Source organism: Corylus avellana, chromosome ca8, assembly GCF_901000735.1.
Source record: "Corylus avellana chromosome ca8, CavTom2PMs-1.0".
NCBI lineage: Eukaryota > Viridiplantae > Streptophyta > Magnoliopsida > Fagales > Betulaceae > Corylus > Corylus avellana.
The window spans coordinates 16,047,443-16,058,570 of record NC_081548.1 but is presented as its reverse complement, the minus strand read 5'-3'; the positions used below and the strand labels follow the sequence as shown (position 1 = coordinate 16,058,570).

Genomic DNA, 11,128 nt, shown 5'->3' with positions numbered 1-11,128 from the left:
AAGAATTTTTTTTTAAATAGAAAATTTGAGCACTTGTCCATCTATTGAGCACACGATCAGCTACATAGGCCCCTCCAAGTATTTAAAAAAAAAAAAAAAAAAAAAAAATTGCTGGTCTGCTCCATCCGGACCATCCTCCATGGCCCCACAAGTTATTTAAAAAAAAAAAAATTGTTTCTTTTTCCTCTTTCTCACGAGTTCTCTCCCTTTTTGTATTTCTGTCTTTTTGATATAGTGCGGACATGTTATATTTTTAATATATCAATTTGAGTATATATTTATGAACTTTTATAGATATTTTTTTGTGATGCATATATTGTGTGAATTACCAAATTTTCAGTGTAAAAAAAAATTTTAGGACACAAAAATTTTTTTTTACGGCCCCTACATTCTGAAACGTCTGGCTCCGCCACTACCGTGATGGCACCTCCATGCCAATGGAGTATATATTTAGTTTAGGGTTTGGTTAAAAATGTAGGACGTCATTTTGTGAAGTCAATGATGCACGGGTGAAGTAGCAAAACTTTTGTTCTTAGATTTGTATTTTGACATGTCTCTTATTCAGTTTTTTTTTAAAAAAAGGTGTAATCCTTAAAACTATATTTTTATCTCATAATTATTCTACAAATGCTGGCTTGACACTTTCAAATAACTTTTTTTTTTTTTTTTTTTTTTTAACAAACAAGGGTTGGTGGAAATTGCTAACTTAACATTGTAGAATAATTTTAAAATAAAAATGTAGTATTTAACATTACTTTTCTTTTAAAAGGTGGATGGTGGCTTCTCAATGGAGAGTAATGCCACATACAGTGACAGAGGGAGGGGGGACCGGGGTAGGCCATGCCCCCCTCCAAAAAAAAAATAAAGTAAAGTTTTAATTTTAATCATTCGCCCCAAAAAAAATTTAAAAAAAAAAAAAAAAAAAAATTGGCCTCATTTTTGGCTCTATTCTTAATTTTTTTGGCTATAACCATTAAGGTTTTTTTTTTTTTTTTTTTGCCCTTACTTTCAAATGCCTACTTTTTTTGCCCTTACGGTAGTCTTTAGTTCATAAAAAACAATAAAAATATTTTTTTAAATAAAAAAATTCTAAAAAACCAAGAAAAAAGACAAAAAAAAAAATTGACTACCTCCTCTTATAAAATTTTTTGATTCTGTTCTTGGATACATACTATTTTTTTATTATACAATTATCTTACAATGAAGTGACAACCCTATCCAACAATTTGTACAAATTTTGTTAAAAATGATTAATTGAGGCTATTAGCGTGTCACGTCATCCTTGTGTAGTAATTTTAGGGTAAAAATGTGATATATACCCGAGGAGAGGAAGTAGGTCCCATCAAAACAAAAATTAAAAAAAAAAAAAAAAAAAAAATTAAAGAGAAAATACCTTAAAATTTACAAGAAATAAGGAGAAGGGCGTCCCAGCAAGCGGACATCGTACAACGTGGCCTTTCCCCATTGGCGAAATGGTGAAATTCCACGTAATGAATAAGAAAGCAATATATATAGTCGTTCAAAAAAAACAAAAGAAAGCTATATATAGGTTTCACAACGAATTCTCTGAGCACTTGCCAATGCCGGCATTACTTTTTAGATTTTTTTTAAATCTCTCCTGAAACACAGCTCTCAGAAATGGCGGAAGACCCCTCTACGGCGTCGTCTCGATCTCAACCTCCGTCTTCTTCTTCTGCGCAGAAATCTCCCTCCGAAGACATTCTCCCGCAATCGCAGGTTCCCTACGTTTCTCTTTTTTATATTTCAATAATTTCCCAAAGTTTTGTTACAATTTCTGTGTTTCTAGGGTTATCTGTGATGCGTTAAGTTTGGAATCAATGTAGAAAAATGAGGTTTTTCTCACACTTTATATTGCATCATCAATTAGGTCATTTGCATTGCGTAAAATTCTCTGTTTACGCTTCGTTTCTGTTTCATAATATGTTACATGAGGTTCATTGATAAATTGAAGTATGTAGAATTATTTGGGGCTTAGTTATTCACACTTTGAAAACTCAAGGTAAGGTTTTTGTCAATTGTATTGTAAGACCGCCATTCAGAATTTTGTTATTAGGGGACTTTAATTATGCGGGATAGCTAGGTTTGTAAATTCCTATTTTTGAGGAAATGGAGGGTTATTTTTATTTTTATTTTTTATACGTAATTTAATGTTTTAAAAAACATAGAGAGGTGCAACTCAAATTCAAAGAACATTGAAGTATACAAAAGAAATACCTAATTCAGAAGATGGAGAACACAAATCCAAAAATTATAAGAATTTAGAAAAGCAAAAACTGTTGTAAGCTGACAGCTAAACTTGGGGCTTTAGAAGATTCTGATATTGCGTGATGACAATTTGTTGTAGTGTTAAATGGGTATAGATAAAACCCATTTAATAACAATTTGTTGTAATGACAATTCGTTTAAAGGCATAGATATAAAACCCATTTAATAACAATTTGTTGTAATGACAATTCGTTTAAAGGCATAGATAAAACCTCTTACAGGTCTTGTGACACAGTGAGCTTGATTTCTCAATGGCTTACTGTTACTAAATCCCTATTTACATTTTTCCTTAATATTATTAAATATATTCTTATAAAGAAGGGGGTACGTCTAAACTATGACTTTGCACTGCCGTCTACTTGGATTTGAATCTGTTCTATAGCTAGGTTTACATCTTACCTAAAAATGTTCCTTTTATTTGGTTGTTGCACCTTTTGTTTTTTTTTTTTTTTTTTTTTGGTAAGTAATTCAACTGATATTATTAGAAGCATAAGGTGCCTCTAAGTACACAAAAGGAAACACCTAGCTAGAAGGAGCATAAAGAACAAGGAAATACATAAGCAGTTGTCTACGGATACAAAGTTTTGAAGAATAAGAACTTAATCTCTTCCAATGTCCTCTCTTGGTCCTCAAAACTTCTGTAATTCCTTTCCCTCCACAAACACCATAAAAAGCACGTAGGAACCATCTTCCACACAATGGCACTCCACGGACTGTTGGAAGCCCACCAACAAGCATGCAGATCAACTACACATCTAGGCATAACCCAATATGGGTTTGGTGAGAAAATAGTCTATCATTTCCAAGCACCAGTTCTGTGTGTGTACTTTCTTTCTGTTATGAATCTAGAGGAACTGGTTAATAACACCTTGAAGGCTTGTTTGCTTCTAAACTCTACCACTTTTAGTTTGTGAGTGATGCCAGTTTGAAGCTTGCTTCTCTTGTAGAGTTTAGTAGCAGTGTCCTTAAAGTTGGTGGTCGTCACCTGGATTTAATCTACTGATGAGAGATTACAAAGATCAGTCCAGTGTTAAAAAACAAGGTCATGGGAATGAAAACCTGGATGCAGTTCCTAATGTTCACTATATTTGCATGAAGTGGTTGAGATGAGAGCTCACAAGTTAGGCAAAATATTTTTTCTGTTATTTTATTATTAAATGCCCATGGTTTAAGTGCGTGTTCTTTATTTAAAAAAATTAGTTTCTTGTCTAGTTCACATAAAAGATTGAAGCATTAAGCTTAACAACCCCTTGTGATGGAGCATTATCTTTGAAAAGTGGAGACTCTCCACATGCAAGAAAGTAAGAACCTGCATTATTAGAAACCTAAAATTATGAAAAGTGAGACTATAGAACCTGCATGATTAATTATACAGGTCTTTGGATAAGCTCCATTCTCATCCAAATGCTTGATTTGTTACACTTTGGGTGAAGGATGAGAGACAGAATAAATATTAACTGGTTTACTGAGCCTATAGAAGGTGGACAATTTTGCGTAGAGTTTCTTGTAAAAAATTAATTAATAAATAAGAGAGACGGAAATAGTTGTGACCTGTAGTACATTTCCCCTCTGCTTGTACCTTTCTTGTGGAGGGGTTTGCCTCAAACTTAGTGTTATTTTCTTAAGCTTTTGTCACATATTAAGAAATTTGTGTTCAGTGGGAATGCAGAAGCTCGCTATTTTTGAATATTCAATGGAAAAGAATATATTTGAAAAAATGCATGTCCTGTTTTGCTCCATGGTGGCTCTTCAGCTTGTCTTATCACTCTGGTTTTTTTGTTCTCAGGTTCCAATATTCTCCAATTTTCCAGCTTTCCCAAATGGTGATTTTCAGATGTTCCCAGTCATGTACCCTGCACTTGTTCCAGGCTTAAATAATTTACAAAATCAAGAACAGATAAATCGTGGATCAGGCATTTATGCTGTTCCCGTTTTTTCATGTATGGGGCATGTTACAGGACTTCCATCTAACACTCTTGTTCCTCTTACATACAATATACCCACGTAAGTGTAACTATGGTATTTTGATTATGTTGAGGGGTTGATATTTGTGACTAACTATTAACATTGCTATTTTTATGACGCTTACGAAGCATGGATATGGATATTGCATATTGGTAAAACACAAATTAGATACATCCATAAATAGTTGGATACCATATGGTGGAGATATTCTAATGTACATATATGTGTGTATATGTCTATATGAGTGTATGTGTGAATTTTTTTGTTAAATATTCTATTGTTTATAACTTATAGTTATCAATCATACAAGCATCCCTACTTTAATCATGAGAAAAATGTTTATAATAAACCTACTTTTAAGTATATTTGTCAAATACTTTATAGTTGTATAATGTACTTATGAAATAACTATTATACCTTAGGAAGCTATTGATCATTATATAAATAAGTTAAGTGTTGGGTGTTTTCTCTTTTATACTCCCTGTGTATTTTGGTTGAGCCCTTTGCACATTTTAATAAATTTGTTTTGCTTATAAAAAATAAAAATAAAAATAAAAAAAGTTAATGTGATGAGGAAGGGTAGTTTCATTTTGGTTTATGTGCCACAAGATCAAGGTAAAAAAAGAGATAGGTTTAGGTAATGACAAAAGACGAGATTGTCGCTCGTGTTAGGGATTGATTATAAAAATTATTTATTTGAGGACTTAGCGAAGTTATTCTATAGTTGCTTTGTAATGACCCAGGGAAAATCGCTAATCACAGCACTTTGGAGCTTCTTTAGAATTCTTTTTAAAGTTCAGTTTCACCTAGTAACTAAGCAATGTGAGACTTAGCACTCATAACTATCTATATAAACCACCCACTCTATGTGGGCTACTCCTCGTCTTCCCAATATGGGACTGGAGTGTTACATGCTTGTTGGTTTATATATGAACTGACAAGATTTTGCTTGCAACAGTTCATAACCTGTGTGAATCAACTGAAGCTTCTTGTCATACTTGAGGATTATACCAGGCTACAAATGTCGCCAAGTTTCCTCTAGTTAACTTGTAGAATTGAGAATGTGCTTTGCTCTGAATGATTCTCAACCCAATTGGCATTTGAAAATACATATATATGTACTTGTTTGATAGGCCTAAGCGCAAGACACTTCCCCTTATAAACCTTTCTTGCATCTCAATACATAATAAATTGCTTTTGGTCAGGTATTCATTAAAAAATAAAAAATAAAATGCTTTTTGTCAGGTTGATGTTAACAATACATGCAGCCACAACTACTTTTACTTCAAATATAATGCAAGGCTAGTTACTAATAATATATCAATGTGCAAGAAGACTGAATTTGTTTATTGCCCAGATTTAGTAGTTTCCTCTAACAATTCAGTTACGTTCTCCTCTCTTTTTTCCCTTTTTCCTTTTTGGGGGGCGGGGAGAGTGGGTTGGATGGAAAACATATCTTTTAAATAAAACAATAAAACAAAGTCTGGCCACTCCATTTCCTAGAAGATATTTCAATAGACTTTGATCTTTTAATGTACAAGTCTCGTTTAAATTCATCTATGGACAATGATATTGCGGATTGATGTTATTGATCACAAAAACAACATCCATGGAAAATTAGATTATGTTGTTAGGTTATATGGCTGACTGGTTGTCCCTTTTTCATCATGGTTGTATGAATGCCATCAACAGTAGACAAAGTCCTGAGGCTGGGTCTGTGGGTGAAGAGCGTGGGCAAGCGGGCCAACAGCAGCAACAACCTGCACCTCAAAGACAAGTCGTTGTAAGGAGATTTCAAATTGCTTTTCAGCTTGATTTGTTGCTTATTCTAAAGCTGGCTGCAGTAATCTTTTTGTTCAACCAAGATGGTTCAAGACAGAGGCTTGTTGTCCTTGTATTTTTTGCTTCACTTGTCTACTTGTAAGTATCTAAACCCTTAACCACTTTATGAGGCTTGTTTTTCCTGTGACCTCTGCCACTTAGTGGTGCATTGGACGTTTACACTAGAAAAATGAACGGTGGAAAAGATTTTACTGTTTTTGTTTTGTTATAATTTTTTTAGTTTTTAGTTTCAGTTTTTTAGTTTTGAGCTACAATGAGAGTCCGGGCAACGCTAAGCTTTACCATAGTTATCAATAAAAAACATTTTGAGCTATGACAAGGCTACTTGTACACACATATATATATATGGGTTTTTTTAATCGATTTTAGTTTTATTAAAACGAATTGAGTTGGATGAATGAAAGCTGAACTTTGTAGATGTGGTGTGTGGCAGGTACCAAACTGGAGCACTCACACCAATAGTACGATGGCTTTCACAAGGCATGCAGAGGGCAGCTGCGCCTCCACCAAGACCTGCTGTCGGGGCTGAGAATGTTCCTCCTGCTGCAAGACAGGGAGTTGAGAATGCTGCTGTAGCAGGTATGTTCGTTCCTTTTAAGTATTCTTGAATAATGAAAACTGTGTTTCAGGAACTTTTTCTGGCAGGTAGTTTACATATAATTCACTTTCCGAAAGAAGTACCATGTACACATGGATATTCACAATATGAGTAGGGCTGCAAACAAGCTGAGGGAAGCTTAACTTTTGGCTAGTCAGGCTTGGATCACTTGAAATGGACATGGTTTGAATCACCAAAAACAACACCATTGACTCTTAAAAAGTAAATAAAATATAAAATTAAATACTATTGATTCAATTAACTAGTAGGACCGAATTAATTTCTTACTCTGTTCTGCATCACTATCATATGTAGTTTCTATCACCAATCTCCACAAAGCCTCCCTCTCCATAGCATAACACCAAAACCATTTTTAAGTAGGGATCGATTGAACTGAGTCGGGTTTCTAACCCCAAACTACCTGATTTCATTGGAGTACAAATTCTTAATCAGTTCACTAGATGGAACTTAAACTCATCACCAATTCCCTCTATAAAAAGTTTTTCTGAAGTTTTTCAAGCCTATTAGCCCCAACCACTGGAATAGGGAAAAGAAACAAATAGTAAGTAGGCAAATTGGAAAGGCTTTTTATCAAAGGCAATCTACCTCCCTTGGATAAATAAAGCCTTTTCCAACCAAGCAACCAACATTCCATCTTTAAGTAGGTCTATTAAAACTCAATTTGGACATAAGGTTTGTGTTCTGTCTGTACCTAAGCATATGAATTTTTAGTCCTTTTTTCACATCTTTGTATGACAGAGAGCATTGTCTATCCAACTTCTTGCATTTACAATCCAAAACAAATTTGTGTGACTGAGTGTGAGAATCGTCATTTATTGTTTCATCTACCTCCAACCTCGGGCAATGGTAAACTTGAAGCCCACTTTGCCAGTACCATTGCAAAGTAGAATAGAGGAAAAGAAAACATAAGAAAACAAATTTGGACGAGACAAAGGGTGGGTTTGGAAAACGAGAAAAGGGACAAATTAATTAAAGAGTGCTAGACTTGGGGTTTTTCTCTGATACCATGTTAAATACTAGGGTTTGCACAAAGATTGAGAGGAAAAGCATGTGTTCACCCTCTCACTATTCAATTATGTATATTAGAGAGAGTAGTACAATTGAGTAGTATATTTGTGTGTGGTATATTTTATTACATGAACACCCTTTAACCTTTATCAAACTAATACCCTTTCTAGCACCTATCAAAAAAGAAAACATACCCACATGGATTTGACCGCGTTTGTGACATTGCTCAAAATGGACATGGCAAAAGCACTTCTTCTTCTTCTTTTTTTTTTTTTTTTTTTTTTAGGAGGGGGCATAAAAGAGCCGCATATTTGTACCTCTGCCCAAGAAAGGATACCAAAATTCTTTCATGGAAACATGTATTTTTTGTATTTTTGAGATTTGTCTATAAAGTCATGTGGATTACTTCATTGGGGGCTTTAAATGAGCAATCCACTATATGAGCTAAAGAGAGAAACCTAAGTTCTTTCTTTCACTGAAACAGAAAAATTGGTATTAAATCCCACATAATTCCTGCCATACTATGAACTTTCCATTTACAGGTGGTAAAAAAACATATCACCCACATCATTGTAATTTTTCTTATAGTGATTCTTGTTGGAAAAGAAGTATCAACAAAATGATGTTTGTTTCATTTAACTTATGGCAGAAGGTCAACCAGGAGCTCAGGTGGAGAATCAGGCTGGGGATGGCGGAAATCAGGCAGTTGAGAATGAGAATGTGGCAGAAGCTGGTGGAGGCAATGGTGGTGCTAATCACTGGTGGGGAATCGTGAAGGAGATCCAGATGATTGTCTTTGGTTTTATTACTTCCCTTCTCCCTGGCTTTCACAACATAGATTAGATCAGACTTTGCAGGCGAGCAACCCTCCATAATGAATTCAGAAGCTGGTAAAATGTTTCTTAGTTTTTCAAATAAATGTAAAGTATTTAAAGTATTTATTATCCCCATAATTACAACTTGAAGCATACTGTTGTATGGTATATGAATTATGATGTAGTGGCTTTTAGTTATGGGTTTTTTTGTTTTTTGTTTTTCGTTATTATGCTTCTTTCAATATGGTATTCCTTCAAACAACTTCAGCTTCATACTTTGTTTTTCGATGTGACATTCTTGTGAACTTATTTTCAATTCCGACCAAAATGTCGAAGAAATTAAAAAGGAATGTAGTTTTTGGGGATCAAGTAATGACAAATCATGTATTTGGCATGGGCTACAATTGATGTAGAAACCTCAATTATTATGACCAAGACATCCTTAGTTTTTTTTTTTATTGACACCCTTGGTTGATTTTTCTGCAGTTCACCGACAATCTGATTCATTTGCGTAAAATTCTTCTTGAAGCGATTATGTTAGTTTCAAATCTGTATATAGGATTTGGCTTAGGTTGTAACATGGTTTAGATTTAATTTAATTAAATTTGAAGTCCTTAAAAAACTACAAAACATATTCTGTAGTCCTTTTTATTTATTTTTACAGCATCCATTATGACAAAATGGGTGTGATAAAATGGGTGCTATAGTTTTTTTACAACATTTAAGCCAAATTCGGTTGCGAAAAAGAGTAATATTATACTTGATACTCATTTTGTCACACCGTTGATGTGGCATAAGCTGGATGGATGTAAAAAGTCTTGTAATTTTAAAGAATAATGTTACTCTTTACATCTATTTACCATAGAGTAATGTTTGGGAACACTTTTTTATTCGGATTTCATCCGGTCACACTTATTTACCATATGAGTAATGTTTGTAAACACTTTTTTATTCAGATCGCATCCGCATAAAAAAGTTTTTCCAAACAATAAGGGAAAGTGGAGACTCCCCTGCAATAATAAGTGAAAGTGGAACTCTTGCAATGAGTGGTCTCCTTAAAAATGCAAAGGGACAACTTTTTTATCGGATATAGAAGTGTTCCCAAGCCTTAGTCTTTATCAGACTCATGTTATAATGAGTGATATGATGTGTTTTAAATGGCTTACAATATCAATCACCTAAAAGAATTAAAGTGTAAGTCATTTGAAACACATCATGTCAACCGGTATGACATGAATTTGGCAAATAAATGTAAAATGTAGCATTACTCATTTCAATTGGTCATTCAACTCATGCCAAGTGAGCTGGTGCTAAGAGAGTGATAAAATGAGTGAAGAATATATTTTGTCTTAAAAAAAAAAAAAATTAAATTAAATTAAAAAAATCAAATCAAATCAATAGAGAATGCTGCAATCTGACTTACGCAATTTATGAACAAATTTCAAGTAATGCAAGGGAAGCAGTGTGTAATTTCCGTTCATGTCTTTATGGGGAAGAGAAAGAGAGCCAAGTAATGAGAAAGTACGAAAATCAAGGTCATTTTTGTTTGTTTGTTTTTGGTTTTTTTCCTTAATTTCTGTGGGTGTAGGATTTGCAATTGGTCTATTCTCACTTGAGGTGAAAGCACAAAGCTATGGTGTTATAAATAAATAAATTTTAAAAAAAAAAAAAAAAAACAAGAAAAATGCTTCTCTCAGCTTTTTTTTTTTTTTTACTCTCTTCCTCTCTTTTAAAAGCTTTTCTATATATCTCCCCTCGCCGCCCTGTTTAACACCATATTTTACTGACTATAAATGTTAGATAATTTTCTTTTTCACACTTTCAAATGTATGTTTATTTCGTACTGTGACAAATAGTTTTTCACTACAATGGTTTTAATTTTATCGGCTTACTCTTTCTTTTTTGCAACTACCACATTAGAGAGTAAGCAATAAAAAATAAAAAATAAAAAAGTTTGTGTAGCAATTTTCTTTTACCGATATTTGGGTCAACATGCTTTATTTGTTTGATAAGGTTCGAAGAATTCACGTAGGTCAAAGAAGAAAAAACAAAAATCGAATCCCTCGCCAAAGATGTCATTATTTTCAATATATATATATATATATATATATATATATATATATATATATAATTTTTTTTGGCATGTAAAATAAAAATATTTGCAACCGTTGGTCGAAACATTTAACCCATAATTTTCAATGAGATTTTTCGAGCATGTTTGAAATTGTACTTAAGAAATAGAGCTTTTAGGTCAAAAAGTAATTTTTGGTAAAAGCTTAACTTTTAAACTTTTGTCAAAAGTGCGTTTCGGTCTTTTTTTTTAGAGTAAAAAAGTAAAAAAAAAAATCCTTTATTTTTTTACCAAACATGCTAGCTTTGTTTGGCGCAGCTTTTTAAGTACTAAATATACATTTTAAGCTCTTTAACACAATTCTAACCAGGCCTTAATTGAAATGTCACTAAACACCTAATCCACGATAACCAACCCATTTATCATGGCAGTCGAATCCCCCAAGTCGAAGAGATGCCAAGAGAGTAATCAATTGAAAAGTTATATATAGACCCTAAATTGTTCATATTCACAGTTCTTACT

At 33.4% G+C, this 11,128-nt stretch overlaps 1 protein-coding gene across 1 annotated transcript; it reads left to right on the top strand.

Annotated features, from left to right (window-relative positions):
• Positions 1–1,549: 1,549 nt before the first annotated feature.
• On the top strand, positions 1,550–8,741 carry LOC132190594 (uncharacterized). Its single transcript, XM_059605630.1, has 5 exons — positions 1,550–1,737; positions 4,073–4,290; positions 5,944–6,171; positions 6,527–6,672; positions 8,370–8,741. Exons 1-5 carry the CDS (start codon positions 1,639–1,641, stop codon positions 8,561–8,563), a joined length of 885 nt encoding a protein of 294 aa, XP_059461613.1. The 5' UTR covers positions 1,550–1,638; the 3' UTR covers positions 8,564–8,741.
• Positions 8,742–11,128: the final 2,387 nt, after the last annotated feature.

What these genes read in the sequence shown, in the direction of transcription:
- LOC132190594 (XM_059605630.1), top strand. Translation starts at nt 1,639, where the DNA reads ATGGCGGAAGACCCCTCTACGGCGTCGTCTCGATCTCAACCTCCGTCT. An exon ending in ACATTCTCCCGCAATCGCAG is followed by an intron (nt 1,738 to 4,072) that starts GTTCCCTACGTT and finishes TTTTGTTCTCAG; the next exon opens with GTTCCAATATTCTCCAATTT. An exon ending in TGAGAATGCTGCTGTAGCAG is followed by an intron (nt 6,673 to 8,369) that starts GTATGTTCGTTC and finishes AACTTATGGCAG; the next exon opens with AAGGTCAACCAGGAGCTCAG.